Source organism: Bacillus rossius, chromosome 1 (assembly GCF_032445375.1).
Source record: "Bacillus rossius redtenbacheri isolate Brsri chromosome 1, Brsri_v3, whole genome shotgun sequence".
Taxonomy (NCBI): Eukaryota; Metazoa; Arthropoda; class Insecta; order Phasmatodea; family Bacillidae; genus Bacillus; species Bacillus rossius.
In genome coordinates, this window is record NC_086330.1 from 136,897,288 (window position 1) to 136,923,971 (window position 26,684).

The window sequence follows — 26,684 nt, forward strand, 5'->3', positions numbered from 1 at the left end:
CACTAATGAACTGATCCTTTATTAAAATTACAATAATTATCATTTGCAGAGATTAAATATTATAATGATTATCTTACAGGCTTTCATAAACATTAATTTGGTAGTCTCGTGAAATGTATACACCTATAATTAATTAGGGTTTCCAAAGTCATTAGTCAAATATCTGCATGCATTTCCTGAAAAAAGTTACAAACCTTCTTTTTGTGGTACAGGTGTACACATATTCTGATTCACCTCCAACTGAATTACTGCTTTTTCTGTAAAAAAAAAATCATACTCAACCTGCACTTAAGAATAAAGAATTAAAAAACCCATAGAAAAGATCTTTTTACACAAAACCACATAATTTATTCAAACGTACAAATACTAACAATCTTTGTACTGTCAAATTTTTACACCTGTTCTAACTGTTCAGTAATTTATTTTTATTGGTGCAACATGAATAAGGGTGATATAACTGACTGTAGTAATCACTTTAAAAAAAAAAAAAACTAACCAAATTAACCACGTGAAACAAAATTTTGCTCCCCTGCTTAATAAAAGTAGGGTATGTTGAGCAAAACAAAGTAAAAAGTGCAAAATATAAAAAATACCACAATGAATATGATAAAAACTTTTGTTCATAGTGAAACAAAATTTATTTGTTTAAATAGATCTTGTAGAATTTCCACCATTCAATATGGAAAAGTTAATCAACTGCTAAAGGTAAGTGATACGTAGTTTATGATTTAGGCCTAGTCATTAAACAGTTCTAAAATTAATTTAAAGTAAAATGGTATTTGAATGATTGAAAAACTATAAGAGCTCTTATTTCTGAAATGTTATCATTTAAAAATCTGTATCAAACTACCTACAACTGATCAGAAACTACTTGACTGTACCAATATTGAGTTTAGTTTGGCCAAAGCAGAAAGTTTTAACAGTGAGAAGGGCAAGGAGGACAAAATATCCAGTGCCCAGGGGAGGGAGGAGAGGGGCAGCAGAGTTTCAAGATTTTTTTTGTTTATCCTGATAGGACTAAAATTACAAGTCTATTATTTATAAAATTCACATTGAAGTCTTATGCACCATCTTGTTTGCAGCTTTGAGCAAAGAAATGTTTGCAGTCTTTACATAGTTTTTTTTAATTATGGGGTTTTAAAAGTTATACATTAGATGATGAAGAGGGCCAACAAATTAATTTGCCCACAGGCCCTCGGTTCCTCTTGACGGCCCTGCCCATGGGTTATGTTTCGTGTCTGTTGAGAAAATTACTTATGTGCAACAAGTATGCAAGCCCTGGACATTTCAAGTTAATTTCCTGGGGAAATAAACGATTGTAATTCTATGATTAACTAACTACTTAGCTGAAAAGTAGCCATAAGTCACAGTTACTGACATCACCAACAGTAGGAAGCACAAATACAAACTCCACGAGCCTACAGCCTGTCCCTAAGACTAAAAAAATTGTTGAAGCAATTTAAAAGTAATCGTTCAAACAAACAATGTCCCTATAGCTGGTTTCTGCTTAAATAGCATTTTCAGGAGCCCTGCCCCTACTGTCACATGCCTAAACATCTCTGCCGTGACTCACTGTTTAGGCCCGTGAGCCTGTAGTCTACAGGCTTGCATCGGACAATGCGAAACTGTTACGTTGTGGGAAATATGAGTATGTTGCACCACGTTAAATCTCAATCTAATGAACATAAATGAAGAAGCCACCAATTTCCAGCATACATTATTTTTTTATAAAACTTGAAGACAAGGAGTTTTTCATGTGATATGCTCCCAGTTATAACTGAATAAATAGCAGAGCGTTTACGCGTTCTTTCGTTCTTGGTTACAAGCAGCGATTTTTTTCTTTCCATTGATTTATTTCAAAAGAATTCGGATAAGTCTGAATGGACTGAATACACACTTGCCTGAGCTGCTTTCAAAGATTTCTTGAACAACAGTATTCTCATCCTGCATCATTTTGAACACGGGTAATGACGGTACACTATCTGCAACACAAATAATAATAATAATAATAATAATAATAATAATAATAATAATAATAATAGTTTTACCAAAGCACAATATAGTTACTTATTTCTCACACAAACATTTTTTTCTCCATAAAACTTATTCCATATTACACAAAATGTGCTAGCAAACGCTTTGAATCAAAATTTATTACAGAAGAGTCTCGTTTAACCGAGCTTTGATTGACCGAGGTTCCGTATTATCTGAGCCGAACTAAAGCAAGGTCTTTACAAACAAAGACTATTGAAACATTTGCTTGAGAGCCTGGAAAATGCTCTAATTGTTGCTGAAAGCCTAAAGACAATTAACCTCAAAGACGCCATTTACTGGTTGGGCAAATCATGGGAGTGACGTGAAAGAATATAAACTGAAGAAAAGCTGGAAAAACATCATATTGCAAAAAGTTATACCACCAGGCCAATTTAACAACACAACAATTTTCTCGTTGTATCAATGTTAGCCTAGATTTTGCTTATCCGAGGTTGCCACGGTCCACATCAACTCGGTTAATCGAAACTCTACTGTACTTACGTTTTCTTACATTCTGCCGCAGTGGCAGCCCTAGACTTTACAGGGTCCTGGGTCATTTCATTTACTTTTTAGAGGCCATTGTATTTGGAGATGGACCTTACCGAGCGGTCTGGGTTTATGGGATAGTCACCTACACAAAATAAAATCTCTGAAACCACGTTTTGAAGCCAACCAGTAACTTAAATATCGACGACCGTTTTAATAATTGATGAAGATGTATAAAATACAAAAAATAAACAATGAGAACAATAAATATTATTTTTAGCAATATTAATATTTGGATAGATAAAGTTTACATTAAATAATGATAGATTCTACAGTTGTACTTGTACATTTCACATGACAGATGCTATGGTAATAAAAGCGCTGCTGCGAGTCCCTGGGCGGTTGCCTGGCTGCCCGACCCTGGAGCCGTCCCTGTTACGCTGTAAATAAAGGGAAGGCAAAAACACGCCCAACTATATAAGCTAACCCGTGTTGCCCCAGCTTCCAATTCAAAGGAGCGGGATGGAGGGGGGATGACTGGAGGGCTTTGGGTGGTTTGGATCACCTTCCAGTTAAATGGGGTGTTCAACATTTTGAAAAATAATAGCCCCTTAAAAGTCTATTTTAAACTTTTCTGATGTCATGTCAACAGAAGTTAAACTAACCAATAACACTTAAAAAAGTAAAAGAGAAAAATTATAAATAAAAACAAACCAAGTTCACAGGTCAGGTGCAGCCTGGAGTTAATTATATTTTTGTTACTAATGCACTTTTTTAGTTAAGGGTTTATGGAGAGGAGGGAGGTGGTCGCTCTCCTAGTTTGTATTATTTGGAGTCGAGTTCAAGAAATACTTATAAAAGTTATTAAAATAGAGTACAATGCAAAATACATTACATTAAAAGGTGTGACATAAGAACGTTGTAAATTATGTCTTGGTCACACCAAGTATATTTTATTACACAGTAAAACAGTTCTGATACATTGTTTAATCAAAATATACAGATACTTTGAACACAGTTGAAATTTTCTATCTTTTATATGGTTCCAAAATTCCTTAAGAGTTGATTATGGTTTTGGGGTCTATGGAACATGAAACCAAAAACAATATAAAAATGGCCCTAATTCACACCATGATAACGGCTACAATAGGAAGTATTTCTTAGAAATCTACTTAAAAGTCATCAGATCACTTGCCTCCCACTTAGCGATCCGGGTTCGATTCCCGAATGGGTAAAACCTGGGGCGGACGTTCAGAACTGGTGGATTTTCTCTCAGCGTACTCCACCAATTCATTCTGTCAGTACCTACTTAACCTTACCCATCATCGTCACTAATAGCCTCAGTGCCAATTCATTTACGTCGCACGTTTCTGCAAACAGACACGGACCCGTTTGGATTAGCTCGGCAATGCCCGAGCTCTTCTGCTTACGTTACTCCGTGCGACCAATAAAAGCTGAGTATTTGACGGCGCTGTTAGCTTGTTTTTATGTTTTAAAAGCGTTAAAAAGTTGTTTCAAGTATAAGAATATCTAATGTTCTATCATTAATTTATAGTTTATTTTATGTAAATCCTATCCGTGTTATGTTCTCGTAGCGTATATTTTTCAGTTAAATTCATTTTTTGTAACCGTGAAATTTAATTTAATTGGTTTGTCATTTGTTACGTGTTACGTGGAAGCGGCATACGGATAGTGACACGTAAATATCTGGCGGTTCCGTGAACCGATACCTTGTCATTGTGGAACGGGTCTTAGAAAGCGATGAGACGTGTAACACAGCGGGCTCCTAACCCAGAGGTTGTCCACTAGGTACTCGCGCACCAGTAAAGACTGGGCTACATTCGCAACAGTACAGTACAGCACAGCACAGCACAAACGCAAGGAAATCGAATGCACTCAGATAGCGGCTGCCACATTGGAAAACAGCACACGCACAGCATAACAGCACGCGCAAAGCGCACAGATTGTTGATGAACTTCTAACTTTTCTGTGTGCTGTGCACCGACTTCTGGTTTCGACCAAACAGCATACACTACGTCAGCGGCATAGAATAACTGACGGTTGATTTTATATGTGAATTTCGAAGAAAGAATGGAACTAATTCGAATATGTATTTATTTGCGAAAAGATTTATTTTAGTTTATTAGGTATTCCTAAACGATAAAACTTAAACGGCGCAATCAAATGCTTGGATTTACGTAAACAACTGCTTCCGTAAATAATATCTGAAAAGTTTGAAACTTGAAGTAAACGAGGGAAAAGTCTGTTGCTATGCTTAGAACTGCTGTGTTATGTGCGAATGTGTCTTCGACTTCCGTGCTGTGCGTTTGCATCTGTGCTATTTATAAAATGCTTGCGTGCTATTGAGAATGTGGCCTAGACTTAACTGCCAAAGTGGGCGTGAACCATCGACATGCTCTCGTGAACAAGAGCCTAACGCCTGCGGGCGCACGATCAGCGAAGATGATCCGCGTGCGAACCAAAAGTAAATAGCTGATGAGTTAACCTTATCTGTTCTACTATAAAATAAAATAACTACTGATGGCTCCTTCTACATGTGGTGTACAGCTACGCTACATGCACAATGTTTGGATTGTACGTGTTTACACAAGAAAGCACAAGAATAAAATGTTTTGGCCCGTTCCACAATGACGCGGAAACGTAAAAAAAAAAAAAAAAAACGGACTGAAAAATATTTAAATTTCACTATTCGTCTGCCGCTTTCACGGTGTACGGAAACGTCACAATGGTATTGAATATTACGGTAACAATACAGTGATTTAGATACAACATAACACGGTCGGATTTAAGTGGCAACTAAACAACTACAAAAGTAATACACTGGTCGTAAACAGATATTTGTAGGTACTTTAAATTACTGTAAACGTATTTAAAACGTGAACACCATAAAAACCAAACCTTGTTACTACCGCGATGAAATAGTACTAATAGTATTATAAGTACTATTAGTACTATTAGTCTTATGGCCGGTTTCACCAATGTCCCCTAACTTTTAAGGGCTGCTTAAGGCATGTGTAAGGGCTGCCTAGCACATTGAATCGTTTCACCAACAGTTAAGGAACTCTTAAGTAATCTTAAGCATCCCTTAGTTTAAGTGGTGGAAATCGGGCCCCTAACTATTTAAGTGGCACTTACTGTCACAAAACAAGAAAAATAAAATGGATGCCGTGGAGGAATACGAAGAACTAGCCGAAGATGTACATTTTATTTTTGATATAAATGTTATTGCTGAAGTTGTGGAACATTTTTAAGGTGAACTTAATGTGAAATCCTTTAATATAAAAACATTCGAGAATGTTCGCATACTCCACTTTTATTTAAGAACTCATTTAATAAGGAAGTAATTAAAGGTTTTTCTTTTGAAAAGTCTTAAAAGAACATTTATTATAAGGAATTTTGTATGTGATAAAGGAAATAAACTGATATTTTTTTTTCATCTGCTATTAAAACTTAGTTTAAACTTAGACAAAATTACAATAGCGAATAAATTCTCCCATGCTGCGTCCTTTTCTTTGCTCGAAACAGCATCCGTCCTCTTATTTTCTATTATATTTTTATGCCTCTCAACTAGGTTCAACACCTTCATTTTCTCATCAGAAGAAAAGTTTTGCATTTTCATTCTCTTTGTTTCAAACATTTTCACACTACTTTGCAACGACCATATAGCTACTACTTTCCGTGAAAATACACTAACATCGTACCATCCAATTACCGCGAAATTAATAAACATTCAGATATTTGTTTACTGTTTAGTAAAAATATTTAATTGGCTTATGTCCTATGTCGAGTGACAACAAGTTCGAAGTACCAACCTGAAAACTATTAGTACTTATATCTGTACGAACCCTCACTCTATGGCAAGCCAGTCCCTAACTAAGCAACCCCTACATAAGTGAATGTGACGATGGTGAAAACCAATTTCGTGAGAATTGACTTTAAGGAATGCCTAAACTTAAGCAGTCCTTTGCTGAGGGCGTGTTTAGGAGGCGTTGGTGAAAACGGCCATTAGACTTCTATTAGTCGGCACGGAGTAACGTAAACGTAACAGATGGGCATTGCCCAACTCATCCGTACGCTTTCAGGTCCCCATGCGGACCATTGCAGATACTCTGTCCCGTGATATATGTATCCGTTTACGTGTTCCATGTCCACGTCCGTGTAGTTTTATAACGAGACTAATAAAATAACACTTATGAATACAACGTATGCCAAACCTTAATACATGTTGCATCTAACAAATACTTTTAATTAGGCCTATGTAAATAATAAAATCACCCAGTTCCAGTTGAGTATCCAAATGCCCCCTGTATTGAATAATAACTTACTCGTCTCTTCATTGCCCTGCGCTTTGAAGTGACGAGACAAAAACCAAAACGAAACTCACGCATTAGTTAAACACTAGGGCTTAATTAAACATCCCCTTCCGTAAACAAATAGTGCGAAAGTGCAAGACTATTCGGAACAGTCGAACTCTCAGGCAGCAAACATAGCACTCGAATGTAGAAAATGTTAAAGCAGAGAGGTTTAGGGCGCAACACGCTATGAACAGACGGAAGAACCGGTCCAGCGAGTTTAGCACAAAACGCTTACCTTACACAGAACTAACACATTCATGGCTGCAAGACGTGCGGGACAAAATTAAACAACGCGCAGGCATCATACAGTTCACACCATATAACGTTATACCTATAGTGTTTTGTTTAAGAAAAATATATAAAATAAAGATAAAACCTGAATAACTATAACACAAGCAAAATTATTTTTTTTGTTTATGTATTCAACATTAGTAAGAAAAGCACTACTTTGGCAAACATTTGTGAGTGCTGTTAAGGCACAGGTTTGTTGAAGCCATAATGGATTTGTTTTCAATCGTAATTACAACTCACCTGTAGGTGGATTATTACTAAGCAGAATTTGGGTTTAAATATGTTAGATGAAACAACCGTAGTATAGTTGCATTTACAGGCTACCCGATACTTTTCAAAACAGCACGCAAACCTTTTGCAGGCTACAGATAACCTAAATTTTCTAGACTGCACACAAAGCAAACACAATAACACATATACGATTGGATATTAATAAATAACAGGCGTAACCCTCATGTTAATATTATGCACAATGTTTGCTTTTATGTTTGTTTTCTCTATGAGTGTTAATGACAGGGTAGCATAAAGCCCAGGGGGTGGCCATGTCTGCATGATTACATGGTAACATTGTTTTATACTTATATATATACATGTATACATATATGTATACATAAATATACACATATATACACACACACATTTGACCGTGCATGGTAACTGTGCGAAGTCGTTTTTCTTCTTCAAATAATTGTGCCATATTTTTAGAAGCCCAAAACATTGGCGAAAGTGTTGTGTTTGCATTGTGAAAACAGTTTTTAAATGACTTTTTTATGTGTATACATCTTAGTTTTCGGTATAGGGCATTTGGAAGGAGTAATAATTTCGTGAATGGAACGGAAGTCGAATGAACGGACATGTGTAACAACTGTGCCGAAATCTAAGATGGCGGAACCATGTGTAATGACATAAATCCGTGTATAGTCACTTTCGTGAACATTAGGATACATACCAAACGTATTTGTAAGCCACATGAAACTTTATGGTAGTGAAACTGACCTGGAATATGGTAAACTAAAATAGCCATAGTAAAAAAAAATTACTACTAGTTTTTAAATCATTACTAATATTAATATTATAAATGTGAATGTGAGTTTTTATGTTTGGATGTTTGTTAGTTAATCACGCAAAAACGTCGAAACGGATTTGAATGAAATTTGGCCTACATCTAGTTCATAACGGGGATTAACACATAGACCACATATTAATATGAAATTCCATCCCTAAGATAGTGAAAAAGTGATAATTTCTTTTTATAACAGAAAAAAATCATAGGTCATAGATATACAAATAGTGAGTGTCATTTCTCGTGAGAACAGTCCGTTTAGTGTAGCTCGCAGCGGCTAGCAAAATAAAGGGCTAATAACAATTTAGTTCTTAACTTCGTCGATAGATAGAGTTGCCTTGAATTTTAAACGCGCCATCTTTTGATGCGTTTGTCATGTCTTGCATTTTTGTTTGTTTGTGAAGTATGTGTTCATATACCATTCATCCGATTGCGACGTAATTGTGGTGAGTTATTCGCATAGAAAAGAGAGGGAAGGCTTCTGAGAGGGTACAACATTTTTTGGAGGTTGGAGCACGAATCGTTTCTATAAATGTGTGTATTTCATATAGTTTAGCGGCAGTTTGTGTGTTTTCAGTGTATGAGTGCACACGCATTATAGAATTGAAATTAATTAAATAGAAACAGCGATAATTCACAGAATTGAACTGTATAAAATACAAACAGAGACATTTCAGATCGTGTGCAATATAAACAATCGTTACAACAAATGTGTTTATTTCATATTATATAGCGGCACTTCGTCGGTTTTCGTTGTATAAGTGCGCACGCATGACAATTTAATTAAATATAAAAGAGAGAGATAGAGTGATAGATATAGAGTGAGATAGAGAGATAGGTTGAGATAGAGCGAGGTATCCTTACTAATATTATAAATGCGAATGTGAGTTAGTTTGTGTTTGTTTGTTACGCTTTCACGCGGAAACTACTCTACCGATTATCATGAAATTTTGTGCGCATATTTTCAAGTAGTAAAGAACATAGGGCACATTATATATATTAATATATATATATATATATATATATATATATATAACAATATTTTTCCCGAAGGGCAAAAAAATTTATATTGGTATGCATGATCGTCCGACAGAGTTTGAGTAATTTGAATGAAATTTAACGCCATCTGGCGTTTCAATAGGTAAATTAAATAATTCGCCAATATAATACTGTAATACCGGCTGTCAATTCACTATTCATCTTAGTATAGCATCTGCTTTCACATTTATTTTTATTTTTCTGTTTTATTTGAGATTAGGTGTCTGTTTATTTTCTTCTCGCTCTATTTTCAGTTTTTACTCTATTTTATTTTTCGAAATGCCTCGCAAACGTAAATAAAACCTGTCTAAGAATTCATCTCGGGCCCAGGTGGAAAAATTGCTCGAACTCAAGAATCTTCCGTTCATGCAGAGTTAAGTAGACAAGAATAAGCGAGGCGGCAATCTGCTTTGAGAGCTGGTGAAACAACTTCTCAGAGACAAGAAAGGTTAGAGGACCAAGCCGACCGTCAAGCTTCTTTGAGAGCAATTGAAACGCCTCTTCAAACGCGGATTCGTTTAGATGATCAAGCTGAACACCAAGCTTAGTTGTGCTGTTACCATCAACAAAGCGCAAGGGCAAAAATTTGCAGGTATCAGGTGTGTATTAGGAAAAGCCATGCTTTTCCCATGACCAACTATATGTAGCCTGTTCGCGTGTCCAATGCTCGAAATCTACGCATATTTGCACTGGACAGAAAAAAAAAAACATATAACATAGTATACAGGAGTATACTAGGATAATACTCTGATTTAAGCTCTTTTAAAGAAAAATTGATTAATTATACTTTAATACTTTGAACTTTTTAAAATGTTAGTATTTAAAATTATTTATTTTTTGTAATAGTGAAACATCCTTACTAACATTATAAATGTGAAAGTAACTCTGTCTGTCTGTCGCGCTTTCACGCCAAAACTACTGAACCGATTTAAATGAAATTTGGTACATAGATAGTATAGAGCGTGAGAAAGGACATAGGCTACTTTTTAATGCGAAAAAAGGTTGTAAGGGGGTTGAAAGGGGGGATGAAAAGTTGAATGGAAGCAGTAGCGGATCCAGAGGGGGGGGGGGGGCTAAGGGGCTCAAGCCCCCTCCAAAAGCATCTGGGTCCACTATTGTTTAATTGTTTGCCTTGATAAAACCTAGCCTCAGCTGGGTCAAGCCCCTCCCAAACTAAAATCCTGGATCCGCCACTGTATGGAAGTATCGTCATTTTTAGAGCTAGAAGCTTGAAAATTATTGTTGCTGTTGATTCGATATAAATAAATATGACATTCAAAGTTTGTAAACGTTTTACCCTCAAGGGTGTAAAATAACAATAGGGAATAGGAGATAAAAGTTTGTATGGAAATGTGTAAGGTTTATGTGAATGTTTTATAAGTTTGCGACAAGAGACATAATATTAGAGCTATTCTGCTGTAACATTTACGGAGTCATTACAAAATGTGAAACTGAAGATAACGCGAGTAAGAAACTTGCCAAGCACCGCGCCGTAGGCTATACAATGAGCGCTGTGCACCCGCGCGGTGGTTCGGGAAGAGAGGCGGAGCGCGGCGTGGTACGGCGCAGTTTAGGTGGGGAAATATTCCTAAGTGTGCTTACCCGAACGGGCAGACACGTGAGGCGTGAGGGCAGACGACTGTGCCACACGCATGCGAATACTGATTTTTTCCGCTGCAAATTCATTATTATTCACTGCAAATTGATTACAATTCGATTTGCTTACACGATTGTTTATTTATTTATTTAATGTTCTTCGTGGAATACAAATAAATTTAAGTTTTTGGGTTCGGTTATTAAATATTTTTTTTGCTTTAGTTGGGTCATTGTTTTGTTTATTTCATTCGCCAAAAGTAGATTACTTTCGAATTTAGTTAGATGTATTACGTCATTATTATTTGTTGTACATTTGGATATTAGCTAGGTACCTGAGAACGGTAACTACTTTTGTTTATTTTGCAACAACAAACAAGCTCACTACAATTTTTTTCATAAGATTTTTGTGAATCATACATAAAATACCATTGTTGTCATTAATTTTGTAGTTGGTTCGCGTGTGTATTTTCGTAATACGTAGTTTTCATAATCTTTTACTTTGATTATGTTCTTAAGTTAAGTGTAAAAAGTTACAGTATAGAGGTTTTGCTTATTTGGGTCAATACAAATAGTTGTTAAATACTAATCCACTTAGGTTCTTAAATATAATTTAGGTTCTTATAAAATTGAATGAATGTAAATAAGTTATTTTCGTAATAGGAGGTTTTGTTTTCTGTGTTTACGGTCAAAAGTAAAATAAAGTGTAAATAGTTATAGGTATATTGTTAATTTGTATTAATAATATTACAAATTAACTACATAATTAAAAATGCTACCCAAAAACTCTATTCCAGGCGAACAATGCATGTTTTCAGTTTTTAAAGCTAAATTGTATGTTAGAATTTTTACATACTGATGATCCCAGTCACTCAATAAAAAAACCAATTAACATAATTTTTTTGCAATAATTTTTGATACTTATTTAAGGACATCAAAGCGAAGCCGCGGGTAAAAGCTAGTAATCCTTACTAATCCTTACTAATATTATAAATGCGAAAGTAACTCTGTCTGTCTGTTTGTCTGTTTGTTTGTTATCTTTTCCCGGCTGAACGGCTGGACGGATCGTAATGAAATTTGGCAAGGAGATAGATTATATCCTGGGGATGGACATAGGCTATCTCTTGTCCAAAAAAAATAAATTTTAAACGGGTTAAAAACATATATATCTAAATTTTATGTAATGTGTGTCATAGATATACAAACTGTTAGTGCCATTCCTCTATGTCTGCCGAGCAATAGCTTTCAAGCCATTACGTTACGTTTTGCTATTGTAAGGAACTAAGTAGAGAGTAAGAAAAAAATAAAGATCTTGACAGTTTGTAGTGTCGCCATATTTGTTTAAATTTTCAATACCTTTTTGTATATTACAATTTAAATTGCAGAAAAAAATCAATGTTTCATAGACACATAAATAGTGAGTGTGTGTCATTTCTCTATGTCCACGAGGTCTCGCCGCGTCAATTTTCTCCTTGGGGCGAACCCGTCCGCTTAGTTAAATAAACAGCTTTTATCGTTGAATGATTTCATGATTTATTTCATTAAAATCTGCTCTCATAAAAAAGTTAGTTTTATAGACATTCAATAGGTCTCTCTCTCTGAAGATCAATCTATGAATCGTTACAAATTTATTTCCTTTATTTTTTTAGTTTGATTTGATACAATATGATTTCACTAAAAATCAATTTCTACCCCTTCCTATTTTCATTTCTACATTACGAAGTTTCACTTCTTCCACGTGGAGGGACTCCACGCAATATTTTTGCATGCAATTAAAAACTATTTTTTAATGATGCCAAAGAATTATAACTTCTCATGCGCGTACCTAAGTACACGCACCCATTTTTTAAATTTAATTTCTTCTTATATATTTTCTCCCTCCTAGGGCACTCATAATTCTTTTAAAATTCAAGTGTATGTTTTCAATGTCATTCGAGTTGTACAATTTTTTTTGTCAAATTGGTCATTATTTATACTTTGTTTCATTTTGGAAACACACGTATTTTAGGTATTATGACAAATAAAAAAATTAGTTTCACTAACATTCTTAGGTTTTTATTGTGTGGATAGTTTCAAGTTTAATATTATGTAGGTACCCTACATAAATTCTTAAACTTATAAATTTCTTCGGAATTTATTCATAGGTTGGTAGGGCCTACTAATCATTCTATTTGTCAATATTGTAATTTTTTTACAGTACCTACTTATTTGCAAGGAGTTTGGTTTAGTGTTTATAATTTATCTGCTGAGCGTCAAGAGTCTTAGGGCTGCCGAGACCGAAGACCAGAAATATTTATCAATTATGTAATATATTGTTGAAAAATTTGAATTTTACTATTTCAGAAAAGTTTATATTTTTTATTAATTAGAAATGTTACGTGTAGTTGCCACCTTCCTTTATTTCATATTAAACATTATATGTTTGGTTGAGTGTGAGATAATTTTATTTATGTATGTTTTAATTTCATTTAATTTATTATATAATATTCTTACCTACCTACTTCTATTAAATTTCAGGCGGATGTTAACATTGTCATTCCAGTTGTATAAATTTTTTTGTCAAATTAGATGTTATTTATACTTTATGTTTCATTTTGGACTATGTTTTTTTTTTTTTACTTAATTCAAAGTTTTGTGGTGTGTACAGGGAGTGATATCTCTATTAATTTCTATACTCCATTGGATAAGCGGTATATTGCCACCACAGTTTTACATATAAAGAAATCCTACAAATGTTTTAAACATTATGACAAATAAAAAATAGCTTCAAAAACATCCTTAGTTTTTTTTTTTGGTGTGTATAGTTTGAAGTTTAATATTATGTATGTACGTAAATTCTTAAACATACAGTTAGTTATTAATTTATTTAGATAATTATTCATAGGTAGGTAATAAGCTTTCTATTTGTCAATATTGTTATTATGGTAGATAGGAGTACAGTAAATGCCTACATTCTTATATTCCTTTATATCTCTTTCGATTTGGAGTGTTTCCGAGCCATTCGAGGTCCTCAAAGTCACCCCCCCCCCCCCCCATCACCAGGTGGTTAAAGCCCCAAAATTTCGAAAGTTTAAAAAATTTGAAAAATCTATCTCTTTCGATTTTAAGTATTTTCAAGCCATTAAGGGTCCTCGAACCCCCCGCCCCCCTCTGGGAACAAAGCCCCAAAATTTCGACAATTTCAGGAATTTCAAATATCTATTCTTTCGAGATGGAGTGTTCCAAACCTTTCGAGGTCCTGAACATACACTTTCCGCAAAAGTGAAAGCCCCAAAATTTCGAAATATAAGAATATATATATAATTGGATGTTGGCATGTATGACGTCGATAAACTCTTATACCGTTTGACCGATCGCCATGAAAGTTGGCACATCGAAGTGTTTTTATCATGGAGAAGGTTTTTATGCTAACCATTTTTTTTAACTCTCCGCTAGATGGCGCTGTAGCGCATCAACTTCTAAACCTTTCAACCGATCGCCATGGGTAAACAGAAAATCATAGGTCACAGATACACAAACAGTAATTATGTGTCATTTCTTAATGTCCACCACACTGGATATATCGCTATCCATTTTGCTGTAACTCGCGGACAATATATCACCCGGTGTTCAGCCCGGTCAAAGCCGGGTACTGCAGCTAGTTACATAATAAAACTGACATTGCAAATGTTATAATACACATTCTCCTTGCAAAATCCCAATAGACTCGTTAGCTCTGCGGTAAAACGTACGCTTGTAAAGCTCTGGGCGAATTTTCGACGTGGTTAAAACCTCCTCATTGAAAATTAAAGTTTTTTTTTTACCTTTTTAATAACATATTTATATAATATTTAGTATTAATAATGTTGAATAAGCTCAATAAGGTTAATGTATGTCTGCAGGAGGTATTCACATACTGATTTCAGTATTTGAGAAAAAACAAATATATGTTATAACGTTTTATTGTTAAGAATATTTGGGGAAAAACTGGATTCGTAAGAGATAGCCCAATTAATTAGTTTTATTTATTACTAATGTCTACACTATAAATTTAATTACTGCATTCAAGATTTCTGTCGACAACAATTAGTCTTACACTGGTCATTGAAACATTGACACTTTCCACTGGAGCTTGGCTTGACAGTGGCTCGCTCTTCTGTCCGCCTCTGTCCGCTTCCTTCGCACACTCGCCCACGCCGCAGCACAGTCCCCAACAATCGCCCGACTGGCCCGCCAGGCCTTCTCGCAGGTATCCCCTCCCAATAGGTCCGGTTCGCTCAGCAAGGGCCACTTGCCCTCTTCACCTCTCGCTGATCGCACGGGTATCGCCTGTATCACTCCCCGAGGGGGAGACTCTCTCCCCTACTCAAAGAACTCTTCGAACCCTCGGTACTCCCGCGGAGGCCGGCGTCGTTGCTTATATATCCGTGGCGTCCTTCTCGAAGAAACGAGAGTGGCTGTGTCGTGTCGCGTCATCCATGGGTCGACCCGACGCCCGAAAAACCCAGATCAGCGACGCTTATCACGCCACTCCTCGCGGCGGCCTCTGTAAAGCCCGAGGCGGGACGAGTCGCCGGGGGTGGGGGTGGGGGGGGGGGGGGGGGGTAGCGAGAACCCTTGTAATCCGGCCAGGCAGGTGTGGCATGCCTTACGTCAATGGACGGCGCGTGACGTCAGTGGCCGCGTGGGGCCGCCGGCCAACTCCGTACCTGGCGCGCGTCGCAGTCTTGTCTCTCACGCGTTCGTAACAATATATAACATGTTAATGTTATAATATGTGTTTGAATATATTTCAAGTTAATATTTTAGTAATTCCATAGAAGTATAACTTCTAAAGAGCGCGGATTCTCTATAGTATTGACTGTTTAGTGAAATTTAACAAGATGGGCAGTATTTTTAAAATCCCTCGTTGAAAATTCGATCCAAATCCAGGGTTTAGGAATTTTTCAAGTTTTTTTTTTTTTTGCTTTTATCGGAGCAGTTACTAATAGCTTTGAATATATATACTGTATAGAAGTCGCCAGCCCAGGTTAAAATTTCTAATACGGTTTGAGATAGTTGGTTAATTCACCGCCGCAATCGCCACCATCTCTAGGGCATCGACTTGTGGTGGTCCCTAGCGGACAAGTGTCGAACTCTTCAAACACCCCTTCCCCCTCCCGTTGAACGATCTTGAGCTGCAGTGAATGATAGGTGGGGGGTGCGGGGAATGACAGCGGGCGACAGGGCTGCGCTCTAACGTGTAAATAACAACTAAGACGATACAGGGCGTTACGGCAGCGCACTGCAGCGGTGAAGTTCCCAAGCTGCTCATCATACGCTTCTGAAAAACGTAGAGTAAATTCTATCCACTCGCGACTTCTATACAGTATATATATTCAAAGCTAATAGTTTAAAATTTTCGTCTGTTTTGAGCTGTTATCTGCACGCGATAATGGCATTCAAAGTTTACAATTCAGAGCGCATTCTAGCGGCGAGCGCCGAAAGTATGAGTGTTATCCGCATCCAGAAATGTTGGTATTTGTAAAGAGAATATTTTATTTAAAATATATATTTATCACGCTCAGCACTATTTTAAAGAATTCTAAGTTAAATTGTGTGTCCGAGTTTCTTATTTGAAATGTGAGCAACAGGAAAACACATGAATTTATTCGTTACCGAGGTTATATGTTGACACATCACTGGTGAGTAATGAAAGACTCGCTCAAATTTGTTTTATGAAAGTGACTATTTTCAGACAGAGATTCTAATTGATTTTACTAACCATCATCTGATCGTCATAATATGCACACGTTTCCACGCCACCTTTGAGGTAGTGTACTTAGCGCGTTTTTTTATGTCGTTTCCCCGGTAGGCCTATTCCATGGATCTGTTGTGATTCTGTTTAATTTGAAACTATTGAATAATTAAAGATATTGGTAAGGGTTGAGAATGATAAGTGATAAAAGCGGTGTAAATTAAAAAAGAAAATAGGTAAATTTATCCATCTGATTCATAATTCTCTAATACTTCTGCTTCCTCTTCTCCTTGTTCAACTTGTTCTTCTTCTTCTTCTTCTCCTTGTTCTTCTTCATTCTGGGTGCAAGTTAATTGCCCCAATAATGACACATCACATGTCTCCTCGTTAGTATCAAATGAATCCTCAATTGTTGGTGATTCAACATTGAAACACGAACGGTCTTGGCAATTTGTACATGGTACAGAACAAAACAGTCCAACTTTTTTGCAACCACATTTAGCACACATCCCTTTTTACAGTTGCAAAAAATTGTGTTTAGCAGTTTTTCCGGCGCAGGTGGAAGTAAAGTTTGAACTGGTTCTAAACTATTGTCGACCAACTTCCAAACCCAGTCTTTTGGGTCTAGCTGATAACGAAGCCACACTTGAACTTGGTAATATACCCGAAAAAGATGTTGATGAGCAGCCACTGAGGTTGGAGGAAGACAAATTATAGATGTTGCTCAAGGTTACACTGGCGTATAAAATGAGGGACTGGGTTTCTTTTTACCCGACATTCTCATATTTATAATATGTTATATGTGAGGGGGTTAGAATGAAAGTGAAGTAAGTCACAATTGCTAAGTTTTCCAGAATAAATTGTTTTGCGTAGGAGCTTGTAAAAAATTAGAATTATTTTTAAACCATTCAAATTATTAATCATATTGTTAAAAATACATTTAAATTTAATATTCTGAAACCTAAAAGACATTAATTTTATGTTTAATCGCAGAAATTACTCTTTCATTTATATTATCTTGAAAAATAATGTTTGTTTTGACTTACTCCAAACAATTTTGTTTTGGATGTCAGTTGAAAACATCTTAAATGCCATACTAGTATAAAATAATGTCAACATAACACATGAAAAACACATTAAAAATACAAACAAAACGTTTTTAAAAACCATTATGTTTAGCTATCGTTCTTGATAATCTTTTTATACAGAGGCTATTGTCTTTCTAATTATTGCTGACTCGATGTTTTGAAAGCAGTCTGGTTTTGTATGTCATTATGAAAAATATTATTTATTTAAAAAAAGAAATTGTCAGCAAAACACATGAAGAACACAATAAAAATACAAACAAATATAGTTTTATAGCCACTTGTTGAGCTATCATTCTTGATCATCTGTGATTTCCCATCTGTGACGACTTGATGTTTTGAAAGTACCTGTGATACACTGGAGGTATGTATTTCAAAAGATAAAGCATATCACGTTTCTTGAGGTGGCTAATAACCCTTGGCTCACTATAGAGTTTGTCTTGAGTGACTTATTGCAGCATCCTTGGACGACCACTCTTTAAAGGTTTCACGTTGATTTCTGAGAACTCAAATGCCTCTTGAATTGTGTACTTGTACTTAATGGAAAATGGCTTTGTCTTCTCATACCTCAGCCACTAGATTTTTAACCAATTTACAGTTTCACCATCTACACTTTTTTTCCGCTTTGTGACACACCGCTCAAGGGCCTCTGTGGACAGAAAATTGTCTGCTTGCATCTGTACTACCGAACATTTGTTTGTCCTTTTTGCTTTTTTGATGATCTCATACCAGTGCTCAGGAATGTAAATAGTTGCTGTTTTTGCCTGTTTTTCTACGAGTCCAAAATCAGCATCATTTGGCAAGAGAGTATCCTGATACCATAAACTTATGGTCAATAATAGACACTGCTGTGTCCTCTTCTTGGGTGATTTTCATTAAAGATAAAGCCACCTTCAAGTTACGATTCAGTCCCGTACAATCATCACTAAAAAGTATAACGTGTGATTTATTTGCAGCAGTAGTTTTAATAAAACATCTAAGGCAGCTTGCTATATCCTGTGAACAACGAGAGGCAATAGATTCATCCCAGACATGCATTGTAGCTTCTCCAGTCCCTACATTATGTATTCCCAAGTTGTATACATACATATTCCGCCAGTAGCAAGCTTCGGAAACAGAAAGTTTTGGGAACGGTAATGCTTTTTGAAGATCAAAGGTAAGTGTACAGATACTAGAATCAATTTTAGACTTCTCTGCATCCCCATGTAAAGCAGATCGAGCTTTCTCTGCTCTTATAAGATGGAGTTCATGATTCACCTGTAACACTTTTATCTTTTGTGGGTCATCTTCAACACTCAAAGATTGTTGATACTTGTCGCATGTCATACATTCATGTATCTTTTCGTGGTTTGTGGAAATGTAAGTTAAATTCAGTACTGAACACGTGCCTGTAGTAATGTTTTTTTACTGGTTCAAAATCTTGTTCCCTACAAAAGTTTGTATACAGTTCATACATTTTTCTGATATTCAGCTCGGGATTCAGAAATCTCCTATTTGGATTGTCCCGGGTGTAGTGGCCAGGATATGCTGGGAACCTCTTGATATGGTCCATGACAATCTGTTTCCGATTATCTTATATCTTGTTCACTGGGACATGTTTTCCTCTCTGATCTTCTCCTGGAGATTTGTCATTCTTTATCTTCTGTATTGCTCGTAACACTCTCCCATCTGATATGCCAAAAGTGTCGAGAAAGAACTTCTTGCACACAGCAGAGGTGCTATAATTGTTTTACAAGTGATATACATGTGAACAACCCCTAGGTTTCCTACTTCCATCTCGTGGTCTAATTTGTTTTATTTGTACCCGATGGACTAACCCACATAAAAAAGAATTTTGTTTGCCCAAATTACCCATCTTTCAAAAGTTTTCAAACATTCTCCTCCTTTCCTCTTCACTAAAGGTCTGAACACATATTTTCCTACAATGGCAGCCAACATTGATAAACTTCTTACCTTTAACATTAGTACCTTTTTTATTCGTGTACGCCTGGCCTGAATTTCTCAACCTTTAGCAGCAGTTTTCATCCACATACTTGGTTTCCTTTCACTCTTTCTGCTTCTGGTCTTTTCCAAAATGTCTGAAAAAAGGAAGACTTTTATAGGATTTGTTGATTAATTCGGATAGCAATACCACAATAATAATGTGTTTATATAAAATATAAAATAAACAGTATCTGCTACAAAAAAGGGAGAAAACGGTGTGGAGAATTCAAAATTTTACTGAAATATTTTGTACCTATAGAGTGGAATGGATAGGTTTAACATCCCTACATTAGGCAGGTCTCTTAAAAATATTTTCTGTTAACATAACTCTAAGCCCAGGTAACAGTGTTAAGTGTTTATGTTGAAAACCACCCTCAGTTTAACTTCAATTTGAATAGTGTTTTACGAATTCTAGTATCATAATGTACCCACCTGAAGTCAATTCGTAAAGAATTTGTCTTTCTAACTAACATAACTTTTGCATTGTTGCTGCATGATTATCTTCGCTTCGTACATCAGCAGTTGAGCAAAATCCCGCATCAGCAACTGAGGTATTTCCTACATCTTCTATTAAATCCTGGACATCTTCTGCACTATCAGACATTTCAGAGTCATCTGTGGTTAGAAATAGATTTTTGTGCCTTAATATTACACATAATTATAGAGCAGATATACATATTCTATAGGTTCATAAAATGACTTATATTAGTTTTGTTTACATTATTCGGTAAAACATTTCATTACAAACCTGCAGAAGAATCTGGAAGATACTCCTTGTCTTTATCACTGCCATACATATCTTCATCACTGCTTTCACTGCACTCCATTTTCAAAACTAAACACAATATAAACAACGCCTTCCAAGTTGGTAACAATATTGCCAACACAGATGTGCTTATTTCCTCTAGGGGCTGCCCGCTTCTCCAAGAGGTTTAGTGTGAGCATAGAGTAAGTCAGACTTACGTCATTGTTGCTCTGAACAGATCAAAGCTCATGTTCAGCAGTAAAACAAATGCTGCTATCTTTTAAGTAATACATGGATCTCTGACTTACCTCACTTTATAATTAAAAGAAGTACATGAAAATTTAAGTGAAGGTCCAATAAACTCAATATATTCTAATTAGTGACTTAGTTCACTTTCATTCTAACCCCCTCATGTGTAAGCTACACTGACCGATAGAATAATATTTTTACTTGTATTACAGCTTCAGTGATGTATATACGTGGTGTACTTACTTATACATATTATGACGATTACAACTCTTTCAACTATTTGAATCGCTATATCTCAAAAACGGTGGCTCTTAGGGAAAAAAAGGTATTTAGAAATGTTTTATATATTATTATCTGATTTACAATTTTTGTCTGGGCTAATTTTATGAACAAAATTACCGTTTTGTTGAAAATCGCGAAAATCCCATTTTTGTGACCTTTGACCCAGAGAAAATTTTTCCCAGGTGTCGGATCGATGAGAACTTTTTAGATTTCAATTATAATGGTGTTTTGAACAATCCTACCAATTTTCAGCTTGGTGCGAATTTTTGTACCCTCGGATGTCTAAATTGACCGGACTATTTGATAGATCGTTGAGAATACCGCATGTCTGCGTGAGTGTTCGTAATCTGGCCGCTCATGACCCGTCCGCTTGGCTTAGCGAAGCTTACGACGGGCTGCGAACTAACGGCGCTAGTAGTCGACACACCCAGTCTTAGCATTGAGTTAAATGGGTGTTTCGTATATAATTAAAAATTATTTGTAAATCTGTTTCGTTTTTTGAACATTGTTTACAGATAATGATTTATCATTTATTTTTGTGTTTTGTGTATGTTTAACACCTACCAATAACTTGTAATTTCGCCACATTTGTCAGTTAAATTAGAAGTGGTGAGAATGTGGAATAAATGTCCGCATGGATTTTGTTAATATCCACCTAATATCTATGTATTTTTTTAACTGGCGTTCACTCTTAAATATTGAACATAAGACATGTAAACTCTTGACACATTTTTGACCATTATATCGGCATAAAAGCGTTCAGTGCAATTTTACTACAGTACCCTGAAGTTTGCGAGATCAAACTACCCCGATGCCCTCTCTACGCTGACTAACTGTGATGTGATCACAGGCCAAGGCTAGCAGAATCATTGGTGGAATATGGCGAAGACTGAGTGGCTCATGCCTACCAGCGATTCCGTCTTGAATTCCATTTCCAACTTGAATCCAAAACTGTTATCAAGAAACAAAAATCACGCGTAACGATTCAAATTAAATGCCTACGGGCTACACGACTGGTTGCCAATCCAAAGATAACAATTTACCAAAATCAAAAAGTTCCGTAGAGACACGCTGTGGCTAACGGGCAAAGCTACGATCCTTCCGACAGGAAGAGCACGCTACCTGTAGACCGAGTCACGAAGCTTGTTACTGAACACGTGTACGCTGTTAGAAAAAATTACATTACAGGGATGTCTTCGGAAAACAACAGTCACTTTCGTTTTTTCCGTCAAATAACTTTCTATAGGCATCATATCATTTCTGCCAAATAGTGAAACTTTCATCAAAGTAGCCTATATATCATTATTTTATTGTTTCGTCGCATAAAAAATACAGCAAAAATTATAAGTGCGTAGGTTTGGTAGGTCCTGGGGCACCGGCTCAAGGCTCGGGAGCCAGGGAGCCACGACGGCCATCTTGGATTACGCATACAGTGGCAAAAACACCTCAAAAGACCTCATTAAGCACCAAAATTTCCCTATTTCGAGGGAAAATTTCCCTTTTAGAGAGTATTTCCCCTTCAGAAAAATATATTTCCTTTTTTTACCCGAAAAAAATCCGGAGGTGCAAGCTCCCCAGAAAGGGGCCATGCTCCCTAGAGAGGGGCTATTCTTCTCTTTAGTATAGTGCTAGTTTAACCTTTAAATCCCTGTACCTATAATTTAGCACATTTATTGAGGCTCGGATTTAGGGATCCAAGGCGACCAGCTTGTATAACGTCACTTCCTGAGGATACCTTAAATTACGTCACTTCTGGTGACCATCTTGGATGACATTGATCGTGACCTTTGACCTCGGCAGCCATCTTGGATTCCGTCATCCATTTGGTTTTCGGGAACATTCTACCATTTTAATTTCTAGAACATACCACCATTTTGAATTATGATATCATGTCCATCATCATGAAAATTTGTAATCATTAACTTAGAACATAAAAAATTATTTAAATAAAATCTTAATTAAAAAACCCAGGGAGATAATCGAGACCCCACTCCTGTACGTTGCAGTTTCTGTTACAATAACATTATCATAGAGAACACCACTCCCGTGCGTTGCACTTTTCGTTAAGATGACATCAAATAGCACCCCCCTCCTGTACGCTGCATTTACCGTTACATTGGCATCACCAGCGTCTGCTGGAGGCAGTCATCCTATTTTCGTTTAGTGGAGACCACCATCTTGATCTCAACTGATGGATGATGCTATCTTTGTTTCTGGAGTTGGTTCCTAAAGTACCTCAGTGTATGTATGCATGCAAGGTCGAGTTTCTATTTCCTACCAATGTTATGAACCTTATAGACCACAAAAATCTACACCAAATCCACACTCAATATACACATGATCCACACTCAATCCACATATAATTCAAACAATCCACTCACAATCCACACATAATCCACACCCAAACCACACACTCAACGCATAATCTACACACCATCCACAAACAATACACACGTAATTAATTTAATTATTAACACCATCCTAGACCATACACCATTCAGGACCAGAAATTATTTTAGACTTCTCACTCACAAGTAATATTTTATTAATGTATTTTCTAAGCAGGTGCATATTTGCATATTCACGTTCAAAAGCTACATGGAAGCAGATATTTTAATGTTTGTATATATATTTACACTTCTCTCTTCACATATGTTATATTATACTTTCTCTTTCATGTAAAAAAAAAAAACACTTTGAAACTATAGGACAATAGCTTGAAACATAAATTCAAAGAAAAAACTAGAAAACTCACTTTAATACAAAAAAAAAAACAATATAATCAACTTAACCCTCAAAATATTTACGTCAATCATCACCAAATCGTCCACGCACGAACAAGTTTAGGAGGCGTAACTCGATGCTCAAGTTTGCGAGCACAAGCTCGAGGCTGTTGAATCGAGAATTAAAGTTTCTTCCATCAACCACAGCCTCTCTCTGAATGTAGGACTCTCGCACATTCTATTCTGTCGGTAGTCAGCCCCTGACGATGATGGTGTGTCCAACCCACACCGCGACGTTGGGGCAGGTGAGGCAAGCCAACTCTGAGTTGATGGTGGTGGTGTTGACCTCTATGCTCGACTCGTAGAGAGCTGTACAACAGCAGCAATTGAGATGTAGGCGGTGGCGGTCCGCACGTTCCAGCCTAGCTCGTAGTAGGCGGCTGCTGCCGGACAGACACAGTGGTGACGAGTGGTGGTGGTGGTCCGCGCGCTCCAGCGCAGCATGCAGCATGCAGCAGGCGGCAGCTGCTGGGCAGCAGCAATGGATATCAGCGGTGGCGGCGGTCCACATGCAGGCCTGCGATTCAGCGGCTGTTGAGTGGTCGTCTTCCCAAAAACATTGTTGAGAAACACTAGCGGCGAGCAGTCTTGCTCAGGAGATCGCCCCCATGGCTCCATCCGCGTCCAGAGACGACCCTGACGCCTGCAGTTCTCTATAGCGGTCCAGTTGTGGAGGTATTTTTCCTCGTCCTCGTCATCACTAGTAACGTCAATTAATGATACAGTTGTAAAGGCCCCGCTAATCTCTATACTCGACCAGGTGTGGTCAAAGTCACTCTCCCGGAATATAGACATAATTAAAAAAATAATAATTCGCTCCTCTATAAAACCTCTAGCAACCAACTGAAGCTTGATATGTGTGCTGTATATATGACATAGTAAACACCTCCCTCTTCCTTTACCCCTACTTGCCAAACCCTCTAAGGAGTGATGTGTCCCCAATCGCGCACGTCTTCTGAAGTACCTGTCCCTACCTGCCCCGAAATTTCCTGATCATAATAGCAGGGTGATTTAGACCTGACGCCACACGTCCCCAGCCTCCTAACATTTTAAGCACCCTCACCGGGCATCCTGGCCCCGACGCTAGTGAAAGTTTTAAACAATACAGGAATAAATGAAAATTATTTATTTAAAACTTGCATTTATTAACATAAAAACTTACAACATATTACACTACATTAAAATTTATAAAAAATCAATAGTTTTTATCCAAATATTTTCAGATTACTCAATTCCTAGCCACTTCACAAACAAGCGATCATCTTTTCGACGTATCACCGTTTCTACCTGTATCGTCTGTATCGCCGAACCTCACAAATCTTCCTTGTTATAACATCTCGGTCGGTAATTTCGTATTTTACTAACACGGAATAATTCTGTCGACCATTTAGAAATACGTACAAATTCTTCAAATTTAGCTCTAAGTTTTTTTATTGCAAGTTTATTTGTATTAGAATAAACAGTTTTCAGGAGTGAGTTATCTTTTACATTAACAGGCACCATGCCAATTTTTCGATGTTTTCTGTTATTATAGTCATTTAGTAATGTTGGTAATATATCTATCCACTTATAACTCCGCTTTGCTGCGAACTCCCTTCCTAATGACTTCCTTCAGAGTGCGATTACATCGTTCAACCACCCATCCTTTTATCTCGGTGAACATAGAATAATTATTTATTCCGAACATGGCTAAAAGGCCAGATAGCTTCAAGGATACATAAACCACATAAAAATACCAACTCAGCATATTTAACGCTTACTGTAGAGCCGAAACATCAATAAAATTTGTATTTTATGCTTACTACAAAACCAAGGGATTTTGAATCATTATTCAGTCCTGACTACAGACCTAACTACAAACATTCAATGAAAAGGACGCACATTTGGACAAACATTCAACTCGGTAGGACACGATCACTAGAATACATTTACTAAAATATGAAAGGAAACGGTAAGATCCAGCTCAATCTGGCTACAATGGCTTCATATGAATTTGGCTCCAAATGATTTCAGTAACAATATTGCACGAACTCGTCACGATTGCTGGAAAAACGTTATTATTACTTTCCATTTTGTTAGTCATTGATTACGATTTTTACATCTTTAAGTTAGAAGTTGTACTACGAGAACTCAGTCTTAGCTAGAAACTACAAAACAGGTCTTTATTGTATGTAGTACGCACTTCTTATTTCACGAAATATAGACAATGTTTGTTTGGTATTGGATAACTTTTCAACATTTTTGCGAGGCAAATAGAAGTCTTACATATCTACCAATATGTAAGAATCTTTCGTACCCACAAGGAGGGGCATGTATAATGAGCGGCGCAAGAGTGATCTGCCTGTAGACTGCCGTAGCGAAGTACGGGTACATCAGTTGTACGTTGCGTGCACGAGTCGGGAAACCATCAGTGCTATTCATTTTCTCTCCGGTACATTATACAGCATTGTAATAAATTTTCACTGAATTTTTTTAATTTACCATTACTGTAAATGGGAGATGTGGCTTAATTTTTTTCCATTAGTATAGGCGTGCGAAGCCGGGTCGGGCAGCTAGTGACTTCATAATTGCGGCGCTTCCCCCTCCACCGCGCGCGATGCGCCACAGTCCTCACTTAGAACGAAGTTTTTATAATTTAACTATCCCGCGGTGTAATTAAAATTTGGATTGAGATTATAGATATGTAGCTGCAACACCAAACTGTATACCGATTTTATTATCATTCGTTTTTTGAATTGCCTCCCACTATGGAAGCAATTTTAAAGACGTATTCACGTCAAAAAGAATAAATAATAACTATAATTAAAATAGAAAATATTAGAATGAAAAACAAAATAATAATTATTGCTAAAAACCAAAAAGAGATAATTTTTTAAAGACAAAAAAAGCTCGTAGTTTCGGTTTAAGGCTATATTATAAGTTTTTGAGAGACGCTGACGGTCTGAAATCTTCACGTCATG

At 36.6% G+C, this 26,684-nt stretch overlaps 1 protein-coding gene across 1 annotated transcript in view; it reads right to left on the reverse strand.

Annotated features, from left to right (window-relative positions):
• Positions 1-26,684, reverse strand: part of LOC134546197 (microtubule-associated protein futsch-like) — an 843,281-nt gene that overhangs the window by 101,113 nt on the left and 715,484 nt on the right. Inside the window, exons 5-6 of the mRNA XM_063388803.1 lie at positions 1,902-1,982; positions 195-257 (exon numbers count right to left, since the gene is read on the reverse strand). Of these exons, the coding sequence (XP_063244873.1) occupies positions 195-257; positions 1,902-1,982 (144 nt within the window). The remainder of the gene's footprint in view (positions 1-194; positions 258-1,901; positions 1,983-26,684) is intronic.